Source organism: Oncorhynchus keta, chromosome 5 (genome assembly GCF_023373465.1).
Source record: "Oncorhynchus keta strain PuntledgeMale-10-30-2019 chromosome 5, Oket_V2, whole genome shotgun sequence".
NCBI lineage: Eukaryota > Metazoa > Chordata > Actinopteri > Salmoniformes > Salmonidae > Oncorhynchus > Oncorhynchus keta.
In genome coordinates, this window is record NC_068425.1 from 38,717,238 (window position 1) to 38,744,680 (window position 27,443).

General features: G+C 44.5%; 1 protein-coding gene across 1 annotated transcript; it reads left to right on the top strand.

Moving 5' to 3' along the window:
• Positions 1-4,478: 4,478 nt before the first annotated feature.
• On the top strand, positions 4,479-25,254 carry LOC127930376 (NACHT, LRR and PYD domains-containing protein 12-like). Its single transcript, XM_052520051.1, has 14 exons — positions 4,479-4,618; positions 4,965-5,049; positions 5,179-5,407; positions 9,754-11,536; positions 11,781-11,954; positions 12,483-12,656; positions 15,213-15,386; positions 18,623-18,796; positions 19,016-19,062; positions 20,093-21,176; positions 22,171-22,293; positions 22,482-23,611; positions 23,858-23,898; positions 23,940-25,254. Exons 1-10 carry the CDS (start codon positions 4,479-4,481, stop codon positions 20,635-20,637), a joined length of 3,525 nt encoding a protein of 1,174 aa, XP_052376011.1. The 3' UTR covers positions 20,638-21,176; positions 22,171-22,293; positions 22,482-23,611; positions 23,858-23,898; positions 23,940-25,254.
• Positions 25,255-27,443: the final 2,189 nt, after the last annotated feature.

Below are 27,443 nucleotides of genomic sequence, written 5' to 3' on the forward strand. Positions count from 1 at the left end.
AAGAGGAGGGGGTCCCTGCCTCTAAAATGAGTCTCTGGGAGAAAGAGGAGGGGGGACCTGTCTCTAAAATGAGTCTCTCTGGAGAACATGACACCAAAGCTAGAGGTAGAGATGATAATATTACTTAAGAACTTATATAGAGTTTATTTCTAAAAACCTTATATCAACAACAACAAAATCGCATGTTATTTTTCATCAGAAACGATGTTATGGGAACCTTCATGTGTCTGTAAAATATTGATGTTCTAAGATTTTAATTCATTGATTTTGTGGATGAATTTTTGTTTTGCAAAAACTATATTGCTGAATGAAATGTTTGTAGCCAGTATATTTGACTGTTATATGTGGTTGTCTCACCAGCACACACACACACACACACACACACACACACACACACACACACATCTTTGCCAGCATACACACACACATCTATATAATTTTGCATGACACATTAATTTTTCCTACTCTTATTTATTGCCTAATATAATTATTAGGCAATAGGGGAATAACGGAATTCGTTAAGACACCAAAGTTTATTGTTCAATTTTCTTTTTTTTCTTTAACGGTCAGGACAGTATGAGTGTAGCCAGACCCTTTTCACTCGCTATCCTTGTTTCATTTTGTGGTTCACCGGATATGTCATCATCCTCGAAGTCGTGTGACAGACAGAACAACCTGCTAGCCTAGTCAAATTAGTCAGAACAGCGAGGTAAGCTACTGATGACTAACCCCATTCTGCGGCCAAATTTGTGTAACCGCAAATTCAAACAAGGCTGCAATGGAAACTAGTGTGACTGTCGACTGTGTTGGCATCAAAATCTGGGATGTTGAACAACGTTTCTATTCAAGCGTTGATTGACATGATAATGGTTTGATAGCATTGATTTGGCTGGAAAGAGGAGAAAGTGTGTTTTACAAGGGTATCCATATTAGAGTTGACCTGGAAGTATCAGTGGTGCCAGGGCAACAACCTCTCCCTCAATGTGAGCAAGACAAGGAGCTGATCGTGGACTACAGGAACAGGCCCCATTAACATCAACGGGTCTGTAGTGGAGCTGGTCGAGAGTTTCAAGTTCCTTTTTGAGGCCACATCACCAACAAACTAACATGGTCCAAACACACCAAGACAGTTGTGAAGAGGGCACAACAAAACCTTTTCCCCTCAGGAGACTAAAAATATTTGTCATGGGTCCCCAGAACCTCAACAGTTCTGCAGCTGTACCATCGAGAGCATCCTGACCGGGTTTATCACTCCCTGGTATGGCAACTGCTCGGCATCTGACCGTAAGGCTCTACAGAGGGTAGTGCGTACGGCCCAGTACATCCCTGAGGCCAAGCTTCCTGCAATCCAGGACCTATATAATAGGTGGTGTCAGAGGAAAGCCCATAAAATTGTCAGAGACTCCAGTCACCCTCGTCATAGACTGTTTTCTGCTACATGACGGCAAGCGGTACCGGAGCGCCAAGTCTAGGACCAAATGGCTCCCTAACAGCTTCTACCCCAAAGTAGTAAGACTGCTGAACAATTAATCAAATGGCTCCCTAACAGCTTCTACCCCCCAAGTAGTAAGACTGCTGAACAATTAATCAAATGGCTCCCTAACAGCTTCTACCCCCAAGCAGTAAGACTGCTGGACAATTAATCAAATGGCTCCCTAACAGTTTCTACCCCCCAAGTAGTAAGACTGCTGAACAATTAATCAAATGGCTCCCTAACAGCTTGTACCCCCCAAGCAGTAAGAAAGGGACAGGACACAGCCCCCGCAGAAGTTCTCTGGCATTAGCAGTATGGAAAGGGACAGGACATAGCCCCCACAGAAGTTCTCTTGCATTAGCAGTATGGAAAGGGACAGGACACAGCCCCCACAGAAGTCCTCTTGCATTAGCAGTATGGAAAGGGACAGGACATAGCCCCCGCAGAAGTTCTCTGGCATTAGCAGTATGGAAAGGGACAGGACATAGCCCCCACAGAAGTTCTCTTGCATTAGCAGTATGGAAAGGGACAGGACACAGCCCCCACAGAAGTCCTCTTGCATTAGCAGTATGGAAAAGGACAGGACATAGCCCCCGCAGAAGTTCTCTTGCATTAGCAGTATAGAAAGGACAGAACATAGCCCCCGCAGAAGTTCTCTTGCATTAGCAGTATAGAAAGGGACAGAACATAGCCCCCGCAGAAGTTCTCTTGCATTAGCAGTATGGAAAGGGACAGGACACAGCCCCCACAGAAGTCCTCTTGCATTAGCAGTATGGAAAGGGACAGGACATAGCCCCTGCAGAAGTTCTCTTGCATTAGCAGTATGGAAAGGGACAGGACACAGCCCCCACAGAAGTCCTCTTGCATTAGCAGTATGGAAAGGGACAGGACATAGCCCCCGCAGAAGTTCTCTTGCATTAGCAGTATAGAAAGGGACAGGACACAGCCCCCGCAGAAGTTGTCTTGCATTAGCAGTATAGAAAGGACAGTGACATAGCCCCACAGAAGTTGTCTTGCATTAGCAGTATAATATAGAAAGGACAGGACACAGCCCCCACAGAAGTCCTCTTGCATTAGCAGTATGGAAAGGGACAGAACATAGCCCCCGCAGAAGTCCTCTTGCATTAGCAGTATGGAAAGGGACAGGACATAGCCCCCACAGAAGTCCTCTTGCATTAGCAGTATGGAAAGGACAGGACATAGACAGAAGTCCTCTCTTGCATTAGCAGTATGGAAAGGACAGGACATAGCCCCCACAGAAGTTCTCTTGCATTAGCAGTATAGAAAGGGACAGAACATAGCCCCCCGCAGAAGTTCTCTTGCATTAGCAGTATGGAAAGGGACAGGACACAGCCCCACAGAAGTCCTCTTGCATTAGCAGTATGGAAAGGGACAGGACATAGCCCCCCAAAGTTCTCTTGCATTAGCAGTATAGAAAGGGACAGGACACAGCCCTCAGTTGTCTTGCATTAGCAGTATAGAAAGGACAGGACATAGCCAGAAGTTGTGGAAAGTAGAAAGGGACAGGACACAGTCCACAGAAGTCCTCTTGCATTAGCAGTATAGAAAGGGACAGACACACCCCCACAGAAGTCCTCTTGCATTAGCAGTATGAAAGGGACAGAACATAGCCCCTCAGAAGTCCTCTTGCATTAGCAGTATGGAAAGGGACAGAACACAGCCATTCAGAAGTCCTCTTGCATTAGCAGTATGGAAAGGACAGAACATAGAACCCGCAGAAGTCCTCTTGAGCAGTATAAAGGACAGAACATAGAAGCAGTCCTCTTGCATTAGCAGTATGAAAGGACAGAACATAGCCCCCGCAGAAGTCCTCTTGCATTAGCAGTATGGAAAGGACAGAACATAGAAAGGGACCCCCGCAGAAGTCCTCTTGCATTAGCAGTATGGAAAGGACAGGACATAGCCCCCACAGAAGTCCTCTTGCATTAGCAGTATGGAAAGGGACAGGACATAGCCCCCACAGAAGTCCTCTTGCATTAGCAGTATGGAAAGGGACAGGACATAGCCCCACAGAAGTCCTCTTGCATTAGCAGTATGGAAAGGACAGGACATAGCCCCCACAGAAGTTCTCTTGCATTAGCAGTATGGAAAGGGACAGAACATAGCCCCCACAGAAGTTCTCTTGTGAGGGGAGTGGTGGTGTAGCCAGGGAGAGAGAACTACACTAATCTTCTGAAATTTCATTCATGGTCTTATGCTGCCATCTATTTGAATTATTCAGCAACTGCAGTAGTACTGAATAAAATACTAAAGTAGTAATTACCAGAATTGAAAATGTTACATTTTCTAATTATTTTTACCACAATCATAAAATAACCATGTTTAACATAACAAACAATGAAACTGACATAAACCAAAAACACCATACATTTAGTTCATTATATATATATATAAAAAACGATTTATTTAGATGGGTGACATTATCTGCCAAAGTAACAGCCCTGTAGACAAAGAAGAGCTCTCCAGTAGGTACCAAAACATTCAAGGATCATTTTCTGAAAAGTGAGGTTTCAAGTTTATCATCTTCCAAAGCAGAATTACTTTCCCATTGTTCCTCAACTGTAGTGTCTGATATAACATGTTGTAGCTCTGAGTTTCTACTTTAATTCACTGTAAAAAAACACCATTCATAATGTTGCTACATAAGACTGAATCTAGCCAGTCAGTAACATTTGACTGTATAAAACCGAGCAGTACTTTTTATTTCTCTGAAAGTGAGGCAGACGTAACATTTTGCAATAAAACATGATTATTTGTCTCTCTGAAATGAAACCACCAAGTGATAGATTTCAAACAAACACATGTCTGTCATTAACCAATCACATGCCATGATTAGCTAGTAAAAAAAACACATCTATCAGTTTTATAATTTCTTTAAACAATAACATCTAATTTACCAACTTTTCTGAAAATGGATATAGCGATTTGGAATGAAACTATTATTATGTTTCCCCATCTGAGCTCAGAGTAGATGAGAGATGTAATGTTTGTCTCTGTTGTGTTGAAGCCCAATCAAGCAGGAGAGACCAGCCTCCCTGTACCCAGCTGTCTGTCCATGAAGAGTGACCAGTCTATGGATAAAATTATAGACTTCAGAGAGGGAGATTATTCTACTGAACAAAGGTAGGAAGAACTCACGAGTCATGGTCAGTGAGTTAAACACAGTCATTTCCCATCTCCCATATTCCCATTTATTCTTGTTGTTTCAAAATCCATAGGCTAATGCTTTTTCCCATTTTCATAGTCCTAAAGCAATTTTAAACAAACACGACATTCCCTCCCTCCCTGTGTGTGTGTGTGTGTGTGTGTGTGTGTGTGTGTGTGTGTGTGTGTGTGTGTGTGTGTGTGTGTGTGTGTGTGTGTGTGTGTGTGTGTGTGTGTGTGTGTGTGTGTGTGTGTGTGTGTGTGTGTGTGTGTGTGTGTGTGCCCTCCCTGGTTGAGGAAATGTAATCTCATGTTTTGTCCACAGAACCGAACAGGAGACAACAGAGTCAGAGATTCTCAGTGGTCAGTCTTCCCAGAGTCATCAAACAGACCTGGCCTCTATATTCAGTGTATGTGGTCCTGTTATGTACAATTGTTTTTGTTTACCTCAAGTAAAGTTGATCTGTCAATCATTCATTAATGTGTTAATGAGAAAGTATTTCTTCTCTTGCTTAAATTATTTACTTAATTTATTTCAGTTGCTTGAAGAGAATTTTATGACATTTGTGAACAACGAGCTGAAGAGGTACAAGAGGATTCTTAGTCCAGAACTCCCAGAAGGCTTTGAGAGTCAGAAGCAGGATAAGGAAGTGGTGGATGCTGAAGATGAGAAGCAGGAGAGCAGTGCCAGAGAGGGAGCTCTGAAGATCACACTGCACGTCCTGAGGAAAATGAACCAGAAGGAGCTTGCTGACACACTGGAAAAAAGTAAGAGCTGTCTGCCTCACGTTAAATGCTGTTTGATAACATTTACATTTACATTTAAGTCATTTAGCAGACGCTCATATCCAGAGCGACTTACAAATTGGTGCATTCACCTTATGACATCCAGTAGAACAGTCACTTTACAATAGTGCATCTAAATCTTAAAGGGGGTGAGAAGGATTACTTATCCTATCCTAGGTATTCCTTAAAGAGGTGGTGTTTCAGGTGTCTCCGGAAGGTGGTGATTGACTCCGCTGTCCTGGCGTCGTGAGGGAGTTTGTTCCACCATTGGGGGGCCAGAGCAGCGAACAGTTTTGACTGGGCTGAGCGGGAACTGTACTTCCTCAGTGGTAGGGAGGCGAGCAGGCCAGAGGTGGATGAACGCAGTGCCCTTGTTTGGGTGTAGGGCCTGATCAGAGCCTGGAGGTACTGAGGTGCCGTTCCCCTCACAGCTCCGTAGGCAAGCACCATGGTCTTGTAGCGGATGCGAGCTTCAACTGGAAGCCAGTGGAGAGAGCGGAGGAGCGGGGTGACGTGAGAGAACTTGGGAAGGTTGAACACCAGACGGGCTGCGGCGTTCTGGATGAGTTGTAGGGGTTTAATGGCACAGGCACGGAGCCCAGCCAACAGCGAGTTGCAGTAATCCAGACGGGAGATGACAAGTGCCTGGATTAGGACCTGCGCCGCTTCCTGTGTGAGGCAGGGTCGTACTCTGCGGATGTTGTAGAGCATGAACCTACAGGAACGGGCCACCGCCTTGATGTTAGTTGAGAACGACAGGGTGTTGTCCAGGATCACGCCAAGGTTCTTAGCGCTCTGGGAGGAGGACACAATGGAGTTGTCAACCGTGATGGCGAGATCATGGAACGGGCAGTCCTTCCCCGGGAGGAAGAGCAGCTCCGTCTTGCCGAGGTTCAGCTTGAGGTGGTGATCCGTCATCCACACTGATATGTCTGCCAGACATGCAGAGATGCGATTCGCCACCTGGTCATCAGAAGGGGGAAAGGAGAAGATTAATTGTGTGTCATCTGCATTGCAATGATAGGAGAGACCATGTGAGGTTATGACAGAGCCAAGTGACTTGGTGTATAGAGAGAATAGGAGAGGGCCTAGAACAGAGCCCTGGGGGACACCAGTGGTCAGAGCGCGTGGTGAGGAGACAGATTCTCGCCACGCCACCTGGTAGGAGCGACCTGTCAGGTAGGACGCAATCCAAGCGTGGGCCACGCCGGAGATGCCCAACTCGGAGAGGGTGGAGAGGAGGATCTGATGGTTCACAGTATCGAAGGCAGCCGATAGGTCTAGAAGGATGAGAGCAGAGGAGAGAGAGTTAGCTTTAGCAGTGCGGAGCGCCTCCGTGATACAGAGAAGAGCAGTCTCAGTTGAATGACTAGTCTTGAAACCTGACTGATTTGGATCGAGAAGGTCATTCAGAGAGAGATAGCGGGAGAGCTGGCCAAGGACGGCACGTTCAAGAGTTTTGGAGAGAAAAGAAAGAAGGGATACTGGTCTGTAGTTGTTGACATCGGAGGGATCGAGTGTGGGTTTTTTCAGAAGGGGTGCAACTCTCGCTCTCTTGAAGATGGAAGGGACGTAGCCAGCGGTCAGGGATGAGTTGATGAGCGAGGTGAGGTAAGGGAGAAGGTCTCCGGAGATGGTCTGGAGAAGAGAGGAGGGGATAGGGTCAAGCGGGCAGGTTGTTGGGCGGCCGGCCGTCACAAGACGCAAGATTTCATCTGGAGAGAGAGGGGAGAAAGAGGTCAGAGCACAGGGTAGGGCAGTGTGAGCAGAACCAGCGGTGCCGTTTGACTTAGCAAACGAGGATCGGATGTCGTTGACCTTCTTTTCAAAATGGTTGACGAAGTCATCTGCAGAGAGGGAGGAGGGGGGAGGGGGAGGAGGATTCAGGAGGGAGGAGAAGGTGGCAAAGAGCTTCCTAGGGTTAGAGGCAGATGCTTGGAATTTAGAGTGGTAGAAAATGGCTTTAGCAGCAGAGACAGGGGAGGAAAATGTAGAGAGGAGGGAGTGAAAGGATGCCAGGTCCGTAGGGAGGCGAGTTTTCCTCCATTTCCGCTCGGCTGCCCGGAGCCCTGTTCTGTGAGCTCGCAATGAGTCGTCGAGCCACGGGGCGGGAGGGGAGGACCGAGCCGGCCTGGAGGATAGGGGACATAGAGAGTCAAAGGATGCAGAAAGGGAGGAGAGGAGGGTTGAGGAGGCAGAATCAGGAGATAGGTTGGAGAAGGTTTGAGCAGAGGGAAGAGATGACAGGATGGAAGAGGAGAGAGTAGCGGGGGAGAGAGAGCAAAGGTTGGGACGGCGCGATACCATCCGAGTAGGGGCAGTGTGGGAGGTGTTGGATGAGAGCGAGAGGGAAAAGGATACAAGGTAGTGGTCGGAGACTTGGAGGGGAGTTGCAATGAGGTTAGTGGAAGAACAGCATCTAGTAAAGATGAGGTCGAGCGTATTGCCTGCCTTGTGAGTAGGGGGAAGGTGAGAGGGTGTTGTCAAAAGAGGAGAGGAGTGGAAAGAAGGAGGCAGAGAGGAATGAGTCAAAGGTAGACGTGGGGAGGTTAAAGTCGCCCAGCACTGTGAGAGGTGAGCCGTCCTCAGGAAAGGAGCTTATCAAGGTATCAAGCTCATTGATGAACTCTCCGAGTGAACCTGGAGGGCGATAAATGATAAGGATGTTAAGCTTGAAAGGGCTGGTAACTGTGACAGCATGGAATTCAAAGGAGGCGATAGACAGATGGGTAAGGGGAGAAAGAGAGAATGACCACTTGGGAGAGATGAGGATCCCGGTGCCACCACCCCGCTGACCAGAATCTCTCGGGGTGTGCGAGAACACGTGGGCGGACGAAGAGAGAGCAGTAGGAGTAGCAGTGTTGTCTGTGGTGATCCATGTTTCCGTCAGTGCCAAGAAGTCGAGGGACTGGAGGGTGGCATAGGCTGAGATGAACTCTGCCTTGTTGGCCGCAGATCGGCAGTTCCAGAGGCTACCGGAGACCTGGAACTCCACGTGGGTCGTGCGCGCTGGGACCACCAGATTAGGGTGGCCGCGGCCACGCGGTGTGGAGCGTTTGTATGGTCTGTGCAGAGAGGAGAGAACAGGGATAGACAGACACATAGTTGACAGGCTACAGAAGAGGCTACGCTAATGCAAAGGAGATTGGAATGACAAGTGGACTACACGTCTCGAATGTTCAGAAAGTTAAGCTTACGTAGCAAGAATCTTATTGACTAAAATGATTCAAATGATACAGTACTGCTGAAGTAGGCTAGCTGGCAGTGGCTGCGTTGTTGACACTACACTAATCAAGTCGTTCCGTTGAGTGTAATAGTTTCTGCAGTGCTGCTATTCGGGGGCTAGCTGGCTAGCTAGCAGTGTTGTTTACGTTACGTTGCGTTAAAAGAACGACAATAGCTGGCTAGCTAACCTAGAAAATCGCTCTAGACTACACAATTATCTTTGATACAAAGACGGCTATGTAGGAGCTAGCTACGATCAAACAAATCAAACCGTTGTACTGTAATGAAATGAAATGAAATGAAAATGTGATACTACCTGTGAATGCGACCGGGTTGTTGAGTCCTATTCGGTAGACGTTGGCTAGCTGTCGGCTAGCTGTTGGCTAGCTGTCGGCTAGCTGTTGGCTAGCTGTCGGCTAGCTGTTGGCTAGCTGTTGGCTAGCTGTTGGCTAGCTAGCAGAGTCTCCTACGTTAAGGACGACAAATAGCTGGCTAGCTAACCTCGGTAAGTTAAGATAATCACTCTAAGACTACACACTCTAAACTACACAATTATCTTGGATACGAAGACAGCAAGACAGCTATGTAGCTAGCTAACACTACACTAATCAAGTCGTTCAGTTGAGTGTAATAGTTACTACAGTGCTGCTAATCGGTGGGCGTTTGCTAGCTGGCTAGCTGCTGGGCAAATAGCAGTGATAACAAACATTTAAAAGCTGAAGCTAAATTACAGCTAAAGTAGTCGTGTAACACAATTATATTGTAGAAGCCTTAACACAACACCTAGTGACCTCATCAAGTAGCAGCAGGGATGTGTTGATTAACTTAGACAGGAGAGACAGAGGAGAGAGAGAGAGACAGAGGAGAAAAAGAGGACAGACAGAGAAAGACAGTGATAGAGAGACAACATTTATGATACTGTCTGCAATATGAATAATAATAATATAATCAGTCACTCCAGTGTGTAATGCATTATGAAATCATGTACACATTAATACAGGCAGTTAAGAGAATAATGTATTATAATGTACACCTTATAACACAGTCCTACAGTATTAAAACAGACGTAATATTAATATCCTCTGTGTTATTTCTTCATTCAGATGAGCTTGCTGTGATTTGCCAACGTGAACTCAAATCTAATCTAGAGAAGAATTTTCAATGTGTATTTGAGGGGGTCGCTAAACAAGGAAACCCAACACTTCTCAATAAGATCTACACAGAGCTCTACATCACAGAGGGTGGAGCAGGAGAGGTCAATAATGAACATGAGCTGAGACAGATTGAGACAACAACCAGGAAACAAGCAAGACCAGAGACTGCAATCAAATGTAATGACATCTTCAAACCCTTAACTGGACAAGACAAAATTATCAGAACTGTGCTGACAAAGGGAGTCGCTGGCATTGGAAAAACAGTCTCTGTGCAGAAGTTCATCCTGGACTGGGCTGAAGGAAAAGCAAATCAGGATGTCCAATTTGTATTTTCATTCCCTTTTCGGGAGCTGAATTTGATGAAAGAGGACAAACACACTTTGATTGAACTTCTCAATCACTTCTCAATGGAAACCAAACAATCAAGAATCTCCAACTACGACAAGTACAAAGTTCTGTTCATCTTTGATGGTCTGGATGAGTGCCGACTGCCCCTAGACTTCCAGAACAACAAGATCTGTTGGGACGTCACAGAGTCAACCTCAGTGGATGTTCTGCTGACAAATCTCATCAAGGGAAACCTGCTTCCCTCTGCTCTCCTCTGGATAACTACCCGACCTGCAGCAGCCAATCAGATCCCCCCTGAGTGTGTTGACCAGGTGACAGAGGTACGAGGGTTCAATGACCCACAGAAGGAGGAGTACTTCAGGAAGAGATTCAGTGATGAGGACCTGGCCAGCAGAATCATCTCACACATAAAGACATCAAAGAGCCTCCACATCATGTGCCACATTCCAGTCTTTTGTTGGATTTCTGCAACAGTCCTTGAAGACATGCTGAAACATAAGAGAGAAGAGATGCCCAAGACTCTGACTGAGATGTACACACACCTTGTGGTGTTTCATACCAAACAGAAGAATGAAAAGTATCTTGGGAAAGAAGTGAGGGGTCCAGACTGGAATAAAGACAGCATTTTGTCACTGGGAAAAATGGCTTTTCAACAGCTTGTGAAGGGCAATCTGATTTTCTATGAAGAAGACCTGAAAGAGTCTGGCATTGATGTCAATGAAGCCTCAGTGTACTCAGGATTGTGCACACAGCTCTTTAAAGAGGAATGTGGGCTGTACCAGGACAAGGTGTACTGCTTCGTGCATCTGAGCATTCAGGAGTTTCTGGCTGCTGTATATGTGTTCCTCTCATTCAGCAACAACAATGACAATCTAATGGCCGAACCTCAAACAACATCCAGCAACGATTGTCTACTGAAGACAGAAGTTACTGTCTACAAGAGCGCTGTGGATAAAGCCTTACAAAGTGAGACGGGAAACCTGGACCTTTTCCTCCGCTTCCTTCTGGGCCTCTCACTGGAGTCCAATCAGAAGCACTTACGAGGTCTACTGACAACGATAGGAAGCAGTTCACAGAGCCATGAAGAAACAGTCAAGTACATCAAGGAGAAGATCAGGGAGAATCCCTCTCCAGAGAGGTGCATCAATCTGTTCCACTGTCTGAATGAACTGAATGACCATTCTCTAGTGGAGGAGATCCAAAGCTACCTGAGATCAGGAAGTGTCTCCAGTGATGAACTCTTACCTTCACAGTGGTCAGCTCTGGTCTTTGTGTTGCTGACTTCAGAAAAGGAGCTGGATGTGTTTGACCTGAAGAAATACTCCAGATCAGAGGAAGGTCTTCTGAGGCTGCTGCCAGTGGTCAAAGTCTCCAGAGCTGCTCTGTGAGTAAATACAAATACATTTAAGTACTAATCATCAGGAAGAAATATTCACTTTATTCAGAAAAATATATTGAATCAATGCATTGGTGTTCACATTGTATAACAATACTGCAATTTAGGGAGACGGAAGGTAAATCTATATGTTGTTTGGTAGAATAAACCTAATGCATCTGTCATTGTCCTTCTACACTACTGGTTTTAAATTAACAGTGTGTTTGTGAAATCATGATGATCTCTTTATCAGGCTGTCAGGCTGTGGAGTCACAGAGGAAGGCTGTGCTTCTCTGGTCTCAGCTCTGAAGTCAAACCCCTCACACCTGAGAGAGCTGGATCTGAGTAACAATGACCTGAAGGATTCAGGAGTGAAGCTGCTCTCTGCTGGACTGGGGAATCCCCACTGTAAACTGGAGACTCTGAGGTCAGTATTCCTGTAGTTGGTCAACAAGTGATAACTGTTCACTAGTTCCACATGTGTTTACCAGACACACATAGTCCTCACCATATGTGTTTGGACAGTGAAGCTTACAGGTTTAAATTTGTCTCAATGCTCCAGCATTTAGGATTTGAGATATTATGTTTCATATTAGGCGGCAGTACAGAATGTCTCCTTTGTTTTTAAGGTACTCATAAAAATATGTTTTAGCTTTTAGAAAAGAAACCACTTCATGGACCTAGTTCTCCCATTTGAAGAAGTACTCAAAGTGTATTTTTTAAAGCATCAGAGGTGAAGGTCTGGTCAGTCTACTCAGATATTTGTACAATACATTTCTCTCTCTTCAAGCAATATTATGATCATTTCTAATAATGATACATTCATTCATTTATGAATAGATATGGCAGGTTTCAGGACACTGATGTATCTGAATATGTTGAGAAATATATACTGCCACTATTTTCACTACCAAAGAATAGCAGTGTGGTTTTAATATGATTTTACTATTTGCAGGCTGTCAGGCTGTCAAGTCACAGAGGAAGGCTGTGCTTCTCTGGTCTCAGCTCTGAAGGCAAATCCCTCACACCTGAGAGAGATGGATCTGAGTAACAATGACCTGAAGGATTCAGGAGTGAAGCTGCTCTCTGCTGGACTGGGGAATCCCCACTGTAAACTGGAGACTCTGAGGTCAGTATTCCTGTAGTTGGTCAACAAGTGATAACTGTTCACCAGATCCACAAGTGTTTACCAGGCACATAGTCCACATCATATGTGTGTTTACAGTGAAGTTTACAGTTTTAAATTTGGTGCTATGCTCCAGCATTTAGGATTTGAGATCAAATGTTTCACATTAGACGACAGTACAGAATGTCACCTTTTAATTAGAGGTTAATGGTGAGAGGTTAGAATGTCACCTTTAATTAGAGGTTAATGGTGAGAGGTTAGAATGTCACCTTTAATTAGAGGTTAATGGTGAGAGGTTAGAATGTCACCTTTAATTAGAGGTTAATGGTGAGAGGTTAGAATGTCACCTTTAATTAGAGGTTAATGGTGAGAGGTTAGAATGTCACCTTTAATTAGAGGTTAATGGTGAGAGGTTAGAATGTCACCTTTAATTAGAGGTTAATGGTGAGAGGTTAGAATGTCACCTTTAATTAGAGGTTAATGGTGAGAGGTTAGAATGTCACCTTTTAATTAGAGGTTAATGGTGAGAGGTTAGAATGTCACCTTTAATTAGAGGTTAATGGTGAGAGGTTAGAATGTCACCTTTAATTAGAGGTTAATGGTGAGAGGTTAGAATGTCACCTTTAATTAGAGGTTAATGGTGAGAGGTTAGAATGTCACCTTTAATTAGAGGTTAATGGTGAGAGGTTAGAATGTCACCTTTAATTAGAGGTTAATGGTGAGAGGTTAGAATGTCACCTTTAATTAGAGGTTAATGGTGAGAGGTTAGAATGTCACCTTTAATTAGAGGTTAATGGTGAGAGGTTAGAATGTCACCTTTTTAATTAGAGGTTAATGGTGAGAGGTTAGAATGTCACCTTTTAGAGGTTTGGTGAGAGGTTTGTCACCTTTAATTGGTGAGAGGTTAGAATGTCACCTTTAATTAGAGGTTAATGGTGAGAGAATGTCACCTTTAATTAGAGGTTAATGGTGAGAGGTTAGAATGTCACCTTTAATTAGAGGTTAATGGTGAGAGGTTAGAATGTCACCTTTAATTAGAGGTTAATGGTGAGAGGTTAGAATGTCACCTTTAATTAGAGGTTAATGGTGAGAGGTTAGAATGTCACCTTTAATTAGAGGTTAATGGTGAGAGGTTAGAATGTCACCTTTAATTAGAGGTTAATGGTGAGAGGTTAGAATGTCACCTTTAATTAGAGGTTAATGGTGAGAGGTTAGAATGTCACCTTTAATTAGAGGTTAATGGTGAGAGGTTAGTATGTTTTGTTGTAGCCTCTGTAACTCTCTCACTCGTTATTATTAATGATTAACTCATGATCTTTCTCAAGTCACAGGCTTGATGTAGTCATTGCGTTCCAAGAATATGGGACCAAATACAATTATTTTGACTACTTGAATACACTATAAGTGAATTGGTCAGAATACTTATGACTTCTTCAAATAGGGGGACTAGATACATAAAGTGCTTTCATTTATAAACTGTGAAACAGATATGTATGAAAATAGCCTCAAATTAAAGGTGACATTATATACTGTCACCTCATGTGAAACATTAGACCTCAAATCCAAAATGTTGGAGTACAGATCCACATTTAAAATGTTATCTTCACTGTCAAAATAGATATGTACTGAGTATACAGTCCACACCAATCTAAATCTGATACCTCACTGTCTGTCTTTTAACCGATACTGCTTTTTAAACTGGTCTGGTCAGTCTACTCAAATATGTGAATGTTAGGAATTTTATGAATAATGACTAAACAATATTTACATTTAAATAGAACTATAACTAATTAAACTCTACCCTGTTTTACAATATCTGATTAATAATGTTAGTTCCTAAGAAAGAGGTTATGTAGCATGGATATTGGGTAATTGGAAATGATAACCTTTGTGTAGGAAGGAATGTATGTGTGTGTGTCTAAAGTAAGCAAAGAGGGTCATTAACCTATGTTTGAACCAACTCAGCTATAACTCTGTGGCGATCAAATAAGACAGCGAGAGCCCCTCCAGGTTTTCCATATCTGGAACTGTCTGCTAAGTGGTAATAAACTATGGTGAGACTTCAGGAGTTAATCAAGATATAGTGTGTCAGGTATTTGCGCTAGGGATTTGGAATTAAATGTTGAACCTGCTTTGTCTTGGTCTAGAGGAGGAGATACATTTTATAACCTATGACGTCATATGTGATATATAAGCTGTTGTACATGGTTCTATGATCAGCGCTCTCGAGAATAAATGCTATTGGCTAATTTTGATAGACTGGTCTCTGTCTATTTTATGCAAATGACGATCTTACAAATTCTTAGAAACAGACAGTGATTTAAATTGAATTGGTTATTGAATATATATAGGAATTGTTCAATTCCTTTGACAGTGAACTACACATTTGTCTCTCTTCAAGCAATATTATGATCATTTCTAATAATGATACATTCATTTCTGAATAGATATGGCAGGTTTCAGGACACTGATATCTGAATGTGTTGAAAAAATATGCTGCCACTATTTTCAACACCAAAGAATAGCAGTGTGTTTTTAATATGATTTTACTCTTTGCAGGCTGTCAGGCTGTCTAGTCACAGAGGAAGGCTGTGGTTCTCTGGTCTCAGCTCTGAAGTCAAACCCCTCACACCTGAGAGAGCTGGATCTGAGTAACAATGACCTGAAGGATTCAGGAGTGGAGCTGCTCTCTGCTGGACTGGGGAATCCCTACTGTAAACTGGAGACTCTGAGGTCAGTATTCCTGTAGTTGGTCAACAAGAGGGGGAGATCAAGCTGATCATAACTGTTATAGGCCTATTTCTATTTTGCTCTGTTCTTCAAAACTGTTGGTAAAACTTGTCAGTTATCAAATTACTGGTATTCTCTCTGGAATACAATCTAGTTTCTACTCAGGTTATGGATTTGTTACTCCAACCTTCCTTAAAGGACCTCAATGATGTCACCAATGGCCCTGATTAATAACAATGTTGTGATGCTATTTTTATTGTCTTGGCCAAAGCTTTTGATAAGGTAGACAATTCCATTCTTGAGGGCCGGCTAAGGAGTATCTCTGAGGGGTCTTTGGCCTGGTTTGCTAACAACATCTCTCAGAGTGCAGTGTATAAAGTCAGAAAGAGGCTTGATCCTAGACCCCACGCTCTTCTCAATTTACATCAACAACATAGCTCAGGCAGTAGGGAGCTCTCTCATCCATGTATATGCTCTATATACAGTCTTATACTCAGCTGGCCCCTCACCAGATTTTGTGTGAAACGCTCTACAACAATGCTTTCTTAGTGTTTAACAAGCTTTCTCTGTCCATAACGTTGTTCTGAACACCTCCTGAACACCTCATGTGGTTTGGTAAGAAGAATGCCCCTCACCCCACAGGTGTAATTACTACCTCTGAGAAGAATGCCCCTCACCCCACAGGTGTGATTACTACCTCTGAGGGTTTAGAGCTTGAGGTAGCCACATCATACAAGTACTTGGGAGTTTGGCTAGACAGTAAACTGTCCTCTCAGCACATATCAAAGCTGCAGGCTAAAGTTAAATCTAGACCAATAATGTTTTTACCATGTTTTGTGCTGCTACCATGTTGTGCTGCTGCCATGGTGTGCTGCTGCCATGGTGTGTTGCTACTATGTTGTTGTCATGTTGTGTTGCTACCATGCTGTGTTGTCATGTTGTGTTGCTACTATGTTGTTGTCATGTTGTGTTGCTACCATGCTGTGTTGTCATGTGTTGCTGCCTTGCTATGTTGTTGTCTTAGGTCTCTCTTTATGTAGTGTTGCGTTGTCTCTCTTGTCATGATGTGTGTTTGGTCCTATATTTATATTTATTTTTAATCCCAGCCCCCGTCCCCGCAGGAGGCCTTTTGCCTTTTAGTAGGCCGTCTTTGTAAATAAGATTTTGTTCTTGATAACTGACTTGTCTTGTTAACCTTTTGCGTGTAGGGGGCAGTATTTTCGTTTTTGGCTAAAAAACATACCCATTTGAAACTGCTTATTGCTCAGTCCCAGTGTTGTGGTGTCTCTCTTTTCCTGATGTATGTTTGTCTTATATACATATATATATATATATTGTTTTTAATTAAAAAAATTATAATAATTTAATCCCAGCAGGAGGCCTTTTGCCTTTTGGTAGGCCGTCGTTGTAAATAAGAGTTGGTTCTTAATTGCCTGTTCAGGGGCAGAACGACAGATTTGTACCTTGTCAGCTCGGGGGATTTGAATTTGCCACCTTTTGGTTAGTAGTCCAACGCTCTAACCACTAGGCTACCCTGCCACCTCTACACTTTAACCACTAGGTTACCCTGCCACCTCTACACTCTAACCACTAGGTTACCCTGCCACCTCTACACTCTAACCACTAGGCTACCCTGCCACCTCTACACTCTAACCACTAGGCTACGCTGCCGCCTCTACAGTCTAACCACTAGGCTACCCTGCCACCTCTACACTCTAACCACTAGGCTACGCTGCCGCCTCTACAGTCTAACCACTAGGCTACCCTGCCACCTCTACACTCTAACCACTAGGCTACGCTGCCGCCTCTACAGTCTAACCACTAGGCTACCCTGCCACCTCTACACTCTAACCACTAGGCTACGCTGCCGCCTCTACAGTCTAACCACTAGGCTACCCTGCCACCTCTACACTCTAACCACTAGGCTACCCTGCCACCTCTACACTCTAACCACTAGGCTACCCTGCCACCTCTACACTCTAACCACTAGGCTACCCTGCCACCTCTACACTCTAACCACTAGGCTACCCTGCCACCTCTACACTCTAACCACTAGGCTACCCTGCCACCTCTACACTCTAACCACTAGGTTACCCTGCCACCTCTACACTCTAACCACTAGGTTACCCTGCCACCTCTACACTCTAACCACTAGGCTACCCTGCCACCTCTACACTCTAACCACTAGGCTACCCTGCCACCTCTACGCTCTAACCACTAGGCTACCCTGCCACCTCTACACTCTAACCACTAGGCTACCCTGCCACCTCTACGCTCTAACCACTAGGTTACCCTGCCACCTCTACACTCTAACCACTAGGCTACCCTGCCACCTCTACACTCTAACCACTAGGTTACCCTGCCACCTCTACACTCTAACCACTAGGCTACCCTGCCACCTCTACACTCTAACCACTAGGCTACCCTGCCACCTCTACACTCTAACCACTAGGCTACCCTGCCACCTCTACACTCTAACCACTAGGCTACCCTGCCACCTCTACACTCTAACCACTAGGCTACCCTGCCACCTCTACACTCTAACCACTAGGCTACCCTGCCACCTCTACACTCTAACCACTAGGCTACCCTGCCACCTCTACACTCTAACCACTAGGCTACCCTGCCACCTCTACACTCTAACCACTAGGCTACCCTGCCACCCCATATGGTAATGGTGAGAGGTTAGCATGTTTTGTTGTAGCCTCTGTAACTTTCTTATTCATCATTTCTCATGACTGATTCATGATTTTTCTTAATCAGGGAATCATCATGATTCATTTAGTAGTGTTTAGAAACATGTTATCTACTCACTTAGACAGAAGATTAATCCAGTCACCATCCACCATTTAGTTACTATTGGGCAAAACACAACCCCAAACACAACCCCAAACACAACCCCAAACACAACCCAAACACAACCCCAAACACAACCCCAAACACAACCCCAAACACAACCCCAAACGCAACCCCAAACGCAACCCAAAACACAACCCCAAACACAACCCCAAACACAACCCCAAAACACAACCCCAAACACAACCCAAAACACAACCCCAAAACACAACCCCAAACACAACCCCAAAACACAACCAAAACACAACCAAAATGCAAAATCAACCAACGAGTTTAAATACTAAACGTTTTACAACTTTAATACATGAAAAGTGAATTGGTCAGAAAACATCACTTCTTCAAATAGGGGGATTAGTAATATGATATGATTTGACTCTTTGCAGGCTGTCAGGCTGTCTAGTCACAGAGGAAGGCTGTGCTTCTCTGGTCTCAGCTCTGAGGTCAAACCCCTCACACCTGAGAGAACTGGACCTGAGCTACAATCACCCAGGAGACTCAGGAGTCAGACTGCTCTCTGCTGGACTGGAGGATCCACACTGCAGACTGGAGAAACTCAAGTATGTAGAGGGTTTATGTCAATGTTCATATCAGACATGTTTGAGTAATCAGGCTAGTTAAGGCAAACATTCTTACCACCACGTGGACAAAGTGTGCGTGAGTGAGTGAGTGAGTGAGTGAGTGAGTGAGTGAGTGAGTGAGTGAGTGAGTGAGTGAGTGAGTGAGTGAGTTCACGTGTATCCCTCAATGACTGTCTGTTCTTCTGCTTACCGCTACAGTGTGGAACATGGTGGAGAGTACACAATGAAACCTGGGCTTAGAAAATGTGAGTGTTGACTGCTGTGAAGAATTTGACTAAGAATAAGTCTTAATTCAAGTTAAGTGAAAGACCACCATCATTAATTACTTGGACATATTAAATATCAGCTGTAGTTCTACAGAATCAGAAATCAGGGACACCAAAGTTTATAAAGAGTTGCTTTGACAATGTGTGTGTCTGTGTATGTGTGTGGCGTGTTCGTGTTACATTAGAAATGTGTAAGTGTTCATGCATGCATCCTGGTGTGTGTGTGTGTGTGTGTGTGTGTGTGTGTGTGTGTGTGTGTGTGTGTGTGTGTGTGTGTGTGTGTGTGTGTGTGTGTGTGTGTGTGTGTGTGTGTGTGTGTGTGTGTGTGTGTAATTAATGGGAATAAGTGTGTTTTATATTACCATACAGTATAACAGTTGATCAATCAAAAGTCTCAAGTTACCTTAACATCTCCTTTTGATACCTAGAAACATCTACATTAAATTAATTTGTGAAAGGTGACTTAACATTCTAATGTGGCCTCCCAGGTGGCACAGCTGGCGCTGCAGTACAGCGCCCTTAACCACTGTGCCATCAGAGACTCTGGGTTCGCGCCCAGGCTCTGCCTGTAACCGGCCGCGACCGGGAGGTCCGTGGGGCGATGCACAATTGGCCTAGCGTCGTCCGGGTTAGGGAGGGTTTTGGCCGGTAGGGATATCCTTGTCTCATCGCGCACTAGCGACTCCTGTGGCGGGCTGGGCGCAGTGCGCGCTAACCAAGGTTGCCAGGTGCAGAGTGTTTCCTCCGACACATTGGTGCGGCTGGCTTCCGGGTTGGATGCGCGCTGTGTTAAGAAGCAGTGCGGTTTGGTTGGGTTGTGTATCGGAGGACGCATGACCTTCAACCTTTGTCTCTCCCGTACGGGAGTTGTAGCGATGAGACAAGATAGTAGCTACTAAACAATTTATACCACGAAATTGGAGAGAAAGAGGGGGTAAAGAAATAAATAAAAAACATTCTAATGTGAATGATGATGATTTCTAACATTGTGTCTGGTTTCATCCATCAGATGTCTGTGATCTCACACTGGACCCAAACACAGTAAACAGACTCCTCACTCTGTCTGAGGAGAACAGAAAGGTGACATGTGGGAGAAAGAGGCAGCCGTATCCTGATCACCCAGAGAGATTTGAGGACTGTAGACAGGTGCTGTGTAGAGAGCGTCTGACTGGGCGCTGTTACTGGGAGGTAGAGTGGAGTGGGGGATGGCCGGTTATAGGAGTGACATATAAAGGAATCAACAGGAGAGGAGGGGGTAAGGTCTGTGGACTTGGATGGAATGACAAGTCCTGGAGTCTGTTCTGCTCTGACAACAGTTACACTGCCAGGCACAATTGTAATACCACTCTCATAGACGTCCCTTCCTCCAGCTCCCACAGAGTAGGAGTGTATCTGGACTGGCCAGCCGGCACTCTGTCCTTCTACAGAGTCTCCTCTGACACACTGACCCACCTGTACACATTCACCTCCACATTCACTGAGCCCCTCTTTCCAGGGTTTTGGGTTTATGATGACTCTTCAGTGTCCCTAATCAAACACAACACAATATTTTAATAAAATATCAAATAAGAATATAAATAGATAAATATATAACTCTGTGTCACACACACTGGAAACACACACACACACACTGGACACACACACTGGACACACACACAGACACCCATACTGGACACACACTGGGCACACACAGACACAAACTGGACACACACACGCAAACACACTGGGGACACACACACACAGGACACCCACACACACACACAAGAAGCACACACACACACACACACACACACACACACACACACACACACACACACACTGGACACACACACTGGACATAAACTGGACACACACCCGACACACACACACTGGACGGACACACACACTGGACACACACACACACACACACACAAACAGACACTGGACACCCACACAGGACACACACACACCTTGTACACACACACATACACTGAATACACACACCAGTTTGGGCCAGTTTATTCCTGTAAATACACTGACCAAAAATAAGAGTGGCCCATGGTGGTGGAGGGGTTATGGTATGGTGTTTACTGATGTCAACGTTGTGAACAGAGGTCCCCATGGTGGTGGAGGGGTTATGGTATGGTGTTTACTGATGTCAACGTTGTGAACAGAGTGGCCCCATGGTGGTGGAGGGGTTATGGTATGGTGTTTGCTGATGTCAACGTTGTGAACAGAGGTCCCCATGGTGACGGTGGGGTTATGGTATGGTGTTTACTGATGTCAACGTTGTGAACAGAGTGGCCCATGGTGACGGAGGGGTTATGGTATGGTGTTTACTGATGTAAACGTTGTGAACAGAGTGGCCCATGGTGGTGGAGGGGTTATGGTATGGTGTTTACTGATGTAAACGTTGTGAACAGAGTGCCCCATGGTGGTGGAGGGGTTATGGTATGGTGTTTGCTGATGTAAACGTTGTGAACAGAGTGGCTCATGGTGGTGGAGGGGTTATGGTATGGTGTTTGCTGATGTCAACGTTGTGAACAGAGTGGCTCATGGTGACGGAGGGGTTATGGTATGGTGTTTGCTGATGTAAACGTTGTGAACAGAGTGCCCCATGGTGGTGGAGGGGTTATGGTATGGTGTTTACTGATGTAAACGTTGTGAACAGAGTGCCCCATGGTGGTGGAGGGGTTATGGTATGGTGTTTGCTGATGTAAACGTTGTGAACAGAGGTCCCCATGGTGGTGGAGGGGTTATGGTATGGTGTTTACTGATGTAAACGTTGTGAACAGAGTGCCCCATGGTGGTGGAGGGGTTATGGTATGGTGTTTGCTGATGTAAACGTTGTGAACAGAGTGGCTCATGGTGGTGGAGGGGTTATGGTATGGTGTTTGCTGATGTCAACGTTGTGAACAGAGGTCCCCATGGTGGTGGAGGGGTTATGGTATGGTGTTTGCTGATGTCAACGTTGTGAACAGAGTGGCCCCATGGTGGTGGAGGGGTTATGGTATGGTGTTTGCTGATGTCAACGTTGTGAACAGAGTGGCCCATGGTGGTGGAGGGGTTATGGTATGGTGTTTGCTGATGTAAACGTTGTGAACAGAGGTCCCCATGGTGATGGAGGGGTTATGGTATGGTGTTTACTGATGTAAACGTTGTGAACAGAGGTCCCCATGGTGGTGGAGGGGTTATGGTATGGTGTTTGCTGATGTAAACGTTGTGAACAGAGTGCCCCATGGTGGTGGAGGGGTTATGGTATGGTGTTTGCTGATGTAAACGTTGTGAACAGAGTGGCTCATGGTGGTGGAGGGGTTATGGTATGGTGTTTGCTGATGTCAACGTTGTGAACAGAGTGGCCCCATGGTGACGGAGGGGTTATGGTATGGTGTTTGCTGATGTCAACGTTGTGAACAGAGTGGCCCCATGGTGGTGGAGGGGTTATGGTATGGTGTTTGCTGATGTCAACGTTGTGAACAGAGTGGCTCATGGTGGTGGAGGGGTTATGGTATGGTGTTTGCTGATGTAAACGTTGTGAACAGAGTGGCCCCATGGTGACGGAGGGGTTATGGTATGGTGTTTGCTGATGTAAACGTTGTGAACAGAGTGGCCCCATGGTGGTGGAGGGGTTATGATATGGGGAATCATAAACCACGGACAATGAACACAATCGCAATTTATATGCACAGAGATACCATGATGAGAACCCATTATCGTATCATTCCTCCGCCTCCATCACCTCATGTGTCAGCATGATAATGCACGGCCCGATCGATGTCGCAAGGATCTATACACAATTCCTGGAGGCTGAAAAAATGTAATATATTTTCCATGGCCTGAGAACTCACCAGATATGTCAGCCGTTGAGCATGTTTGGGATGCTCTGGACAGACGTGTACGACAGCGTGTTCCAGGTCCTGACAATATCCAGCAACTTTGCACAGCCATTGAAGAGGAGTGGGACAGCGTTCCTCAGGCCACAACCAACAGCCTGATCAACTCTATGTGAAGGAGATGTGTCGCAATGCATGAGGCAATGATGATCACACCAGATACTGACTGGTTTTCTGATCCACAATACTACTTGTTTACTAAGGTATCTGTGACCAATAGATGCATGTCTGTATTCCCAGTCATGTTAAATTCGTAGATTAAGGCCTAATGAATTTATTTTATTACTCGGTAAAATCTTTGAAATTGTTGCCTGTTGCGTTTAGATTTTAGATCAGTATAATACAAATGAGCAGTTTAAAATGTTTTATGTTTATGATGTTAGTAACACTAAGTAATTCCATACTTTCACTAAAGATATAAAGTCACTTTATATTGACAGATGCCTCATGTCAATGTTCTGGATTTTGATGAAAGGAAATTCCATATAACTGGACAGGACTTTGTTATGGCATCTTCTGATTGGGTGTCTCAGGTCAGGACTTTGTTATGGCATCTTCTGATTGGGTGTCTCAGGTCAGGACTTTGTTATGCCATCTTCTGATTGGGTGTCTCAGGTCAGGACTTTGTTATGGCATCTTCTGTTTGGGTGTCTCAGGTCAGGACTTTGTTATGGCATCTTCTGATTGGGTGTTTCAGGTCAGGACTTTGTTATGGCATCTTCTGATTGGGTGTCTCAGGTCAGGACTTTGTTATGGCATCTTCTGATTGGGTGTCTCAGGTCAGGACTTTGTTATGGCATCTTCTGATTGGGTGTCTCAGGTCAGGACTTTGCTATGGCATCTTCTGATTGGGTGTCTCAGGTCAGGACTTTGTTATGGCATCTTCTGATTGGGTGTCTCAGGTCAGGACTTTGTTATGGTATCTTCTGTTTGGGTGTCTCAGGTCAGGACTTTGCTATGGCATCTTCTGATTGGGTGTCTCAGGTCAGGACTTTGTTATGGCATCTTCTGTTTGGGTGTCTCAGGTCAGGACTTTGCTATGGCATCTTCTGTTTGGGTGTCTCAGGTCAGGACTTTGCTATGGCATCTTCTGTTTGGGTGTCTCAGGTCAGGACTTTGCTATGGCATCTTCTGTTTGGGTGTCTCAGGTCAGGACTTTGTTATGCCATCTTCTAATTGGGTGTCTCAGGTCAGGACTTTGCTATGGCATCTTCTGTTTGGGTGTCTCAGGTCAGGACTTTGCTATGGCATCTTCTGTTTGGGTGTCTCAGGTCAGGTCTGAGCCATAATCAGAATGTGTCTCTGTCTCAGCCCTGCCATTTCTACCTGTCCTGATCTAGTGTTTGACCCCTGACCTCCTCATACCGTCTCACTGTCCATGTCTGCTTTCAGCTCCCACCTCTACTTCACTGTGTTATAATGGACCTTATGCTTGTTATGTCACCTCTGTAACCAGTTAAGAAACATACTGACCTTTCTGACTCTATCCCATGGTCCTACTTCACTGTGTTATAATGGACCTTATGCTTGTTATGTCACCTCTGTAACCAGTTAAGAAACATACTGACCTTTCTGACCCTGTCCCATGGTCCTACTTCACTGTGTTATAATGGACCTTATGCTTGTTATGTCACCTCTGTAACCAGTTAAGAAACATACTGACCTTTCTGACCCTGTCCCATGGTCCTACTTCACTGTGTTATAATGGACCTTATGCTTGTTATGTCACCTCTGTAACCAGTTAAGAAACATACTGACCTTTCTGACCCTGTCCCATGGTCCTACTTCACTGTGTTATAATGGACCTTATGCTTGTTATGTCACCTCTGTAACCAGTTAAGAAACATACTGACCTTTCTGACCCTGTCCCATGGTCCTACTTCACTGTGTTATAATGGACCTTATGCTTGTTATGTCACCTCTGTAACCAGTTAAGAAACATACTGACCTTTCTGACCCTGTCCCATGGTCCTACTTCACTGTGTTATAATGGACCTTATGCTTGTTATGTCACCTCTGTAACCAGTTAAGAAACATACTGACCTTTCTGACCCTGTCCCATGGTCCTACTTCACTGTGTTATAATGGACCTTATGCTTGTTATGTCACCTCTGTAACCAGTTAAGAAACATACTGACCTTTCTGACCCTGTCCCATGGTCCTACTTCACTGTGTTATAATGGACCTTATGCTTGTTATGTCACCTCTGTAACCAGTTAAGAAACATACTGACCTTTCTGACCCTGTCCCATGGTCCTACTTCACTGTGTTATAATGGACCTCATGCTTGTTATGTCACCTCTGTAACCAGTTAAGAAACATACTGACCTTTCTGACCCTGTTCCATGGTCCTACTTCACTGTGTTATAATGGACCTTATGCTTGTTATGTCACCTCTGTAACCAGTTAAGAACCATACTGACCTTTCTGACTCTATCCCATGGCCCTACTTCACTGTGTTATAATGGACCTTATGCTTGTTATGTCACCTCTGTAACCAGGTATCAAACATACTGACCTTTCTGACTCTATCCCATGGTCCTACTTCACTGTGTTATAATGGACCTTATGCTTGTTATGTCACCTCTGTAACCAGTTATCAAACATACTGACCTTTCTGACTCTATCCCATGGCCCTACTTTCTAGAACTGAACATTTCAATTCCTCTATTAGTTTGTTTCGTGTCCATTTACTTATTTATTTATGTATTTGTTGTATATTGGGGTTGTGCTGCAGAGCATCATGGGAGTTTGTATGTGTTGAGATGATCACGTTCCAGATAAATGGTTGAACTGATTCCTGTCTCATCATTATTGAATTGTTATACAGACGTGGTTATGAAACCCACCAGACATAACAACAGATTGGTAATGAGTCTGAATCTACAGGAACTATTCTGTCTGGAAGAAGTCTGTTTTTACAACTGTTGAAACTGTTATTTTCTGTGGTTCAGTCCAGGATAATGTTAGCTCAGTGTACTACTAGCAGAGGCCAGGGCATAGTGGAGCTATCTAAGAGAGTTAACATCGTCATGGACGGCAGAAAAGGACTCGAGATGGATGTCAGAAGGAGAAAACAACGTAATTTACAAAGGAAGGAATATTATTGGACATTTTGATGAAAGTATTGAGCAGTGGAGCTTATATACAGAACAATTTAAATATGTTGTTCTTGTAAATGACATTGATCAGGACAACATTGTGCCTACATGTTTTAGTATAACGGGGCCAAAGACACATCATTTACTAGACAGCCTGCTACCAGGAGGGGTTGGAGGGTGGGTTGGGGTGGTACCAGGAGGGGTTGGAGGGTGGGTTGGGGTGGTACCAGGTGGGGTTGGAGGGTGGGTTGGGGTGGGGTGGTACCAGGTGGGGGTGGAGGGTGGGTTGGGGTGGTACCAGGAGGGGTTGGAGGGTGGGTTGGGGTGGTACCAGGAGGGGTTGGAGGGTGGGTTGGGGTGGTACCAGGAGGGGTTGGAGGGTGGGTTGGGGTGGTACCGGGAGGGGTTGGAGCGTGGGTTGCGGTGAGACCAGGAGGGTTTGAGGGTGGGTTGGGTTGGTCTCAGGAGGGGTTGTAGGGTGGGTTGGGGTGGTACCAGGTGGGGTTGGAGGGTGTGTTGATGCAGCTCAGGTGGGTGGATTGTATATGTGGTTTATTATAATTGTATTTAGCTGCAATAACTGCTTTCCATAATATACTGATATATATATTAACAGTATTGTGTCTCTAGCTATATAACCATTCCTGCTGCTATTTGTTCTGATATACAGTATATCACAAAAATGAGTACACCCCTCACATTTTTGTAAATATTTTAGTATATCGTTTCATGTGACAACACTGAAGAAATGACACTTTGCTACAATGTAAAGTAGTGAGTGTACAGCTTGTATAACAGTGTACATTTGCTGTCCCCTCAAAATAACTCAACACACAGCCATTAATGTCTAAACCGCTGGCTGGCAACAAAAGTGAGTACACCCTGAGTGAAAATGTCCAATTTGGGCCCGTGCATGGACCACATTGTATCGTTTAAAGTTAGAGATATGTTGAAACTGGACCATTCATATAGTATGAAACTGGATCATCATAATGATTCTACATGTTATAGTATGAACCTGGATCATCATAATGATTCTACATGTTATAATATGAACCTGGATCATCATAATGATTCTACATGTTATAGTATGAACCTGGATCATCATAATGATTCTACATGTTATAGTATGAACCTGGATCCATCATAATGATTCTACATGTTATAGTGAACCTGGAACCTGGATCATCATAATGATTCTACATGTTATAATATGAACCTGGATCATCATAATGATTCTACATGTTATAATATGAACCTGGATCATCATAATGATTCTACATGTTATAGTATGAACCTGGATCATCATAATGATTCTACATGTTATAGTATGAACCTGGATCATCATAATGATTCTACATGTTATATCATCATAATGATTCTGAAC

What these genes read in the sequence shown, in the direction of transcription:
- LOC127930376 (XM_052520051.1), top strand. Translation starts at nt 4,479, where the DNA reads ATGTTTGTCTCTGTTGTGTTGAAGCCCAATCAAGCAGGAGAGACCAGC. An exon ending in GATTATTCTACTGAACAAAG is followed by an intron (nt 4,619 to 4,964) that starts GTAGGAAGAACT and finishes TTTTGTCCACAG; the next exon opens with AACCGAACAGGAGACAACAG. An exon ending in AAAGTCTCCAGAGCTGCTCT is followed by an intron (nt 11,537 to 11,780) that starts GTGAGTAAATAC and finishes TCTCTTTATCAG; the next exon opens with GCTGTCAGGCTGTGGAGTCA.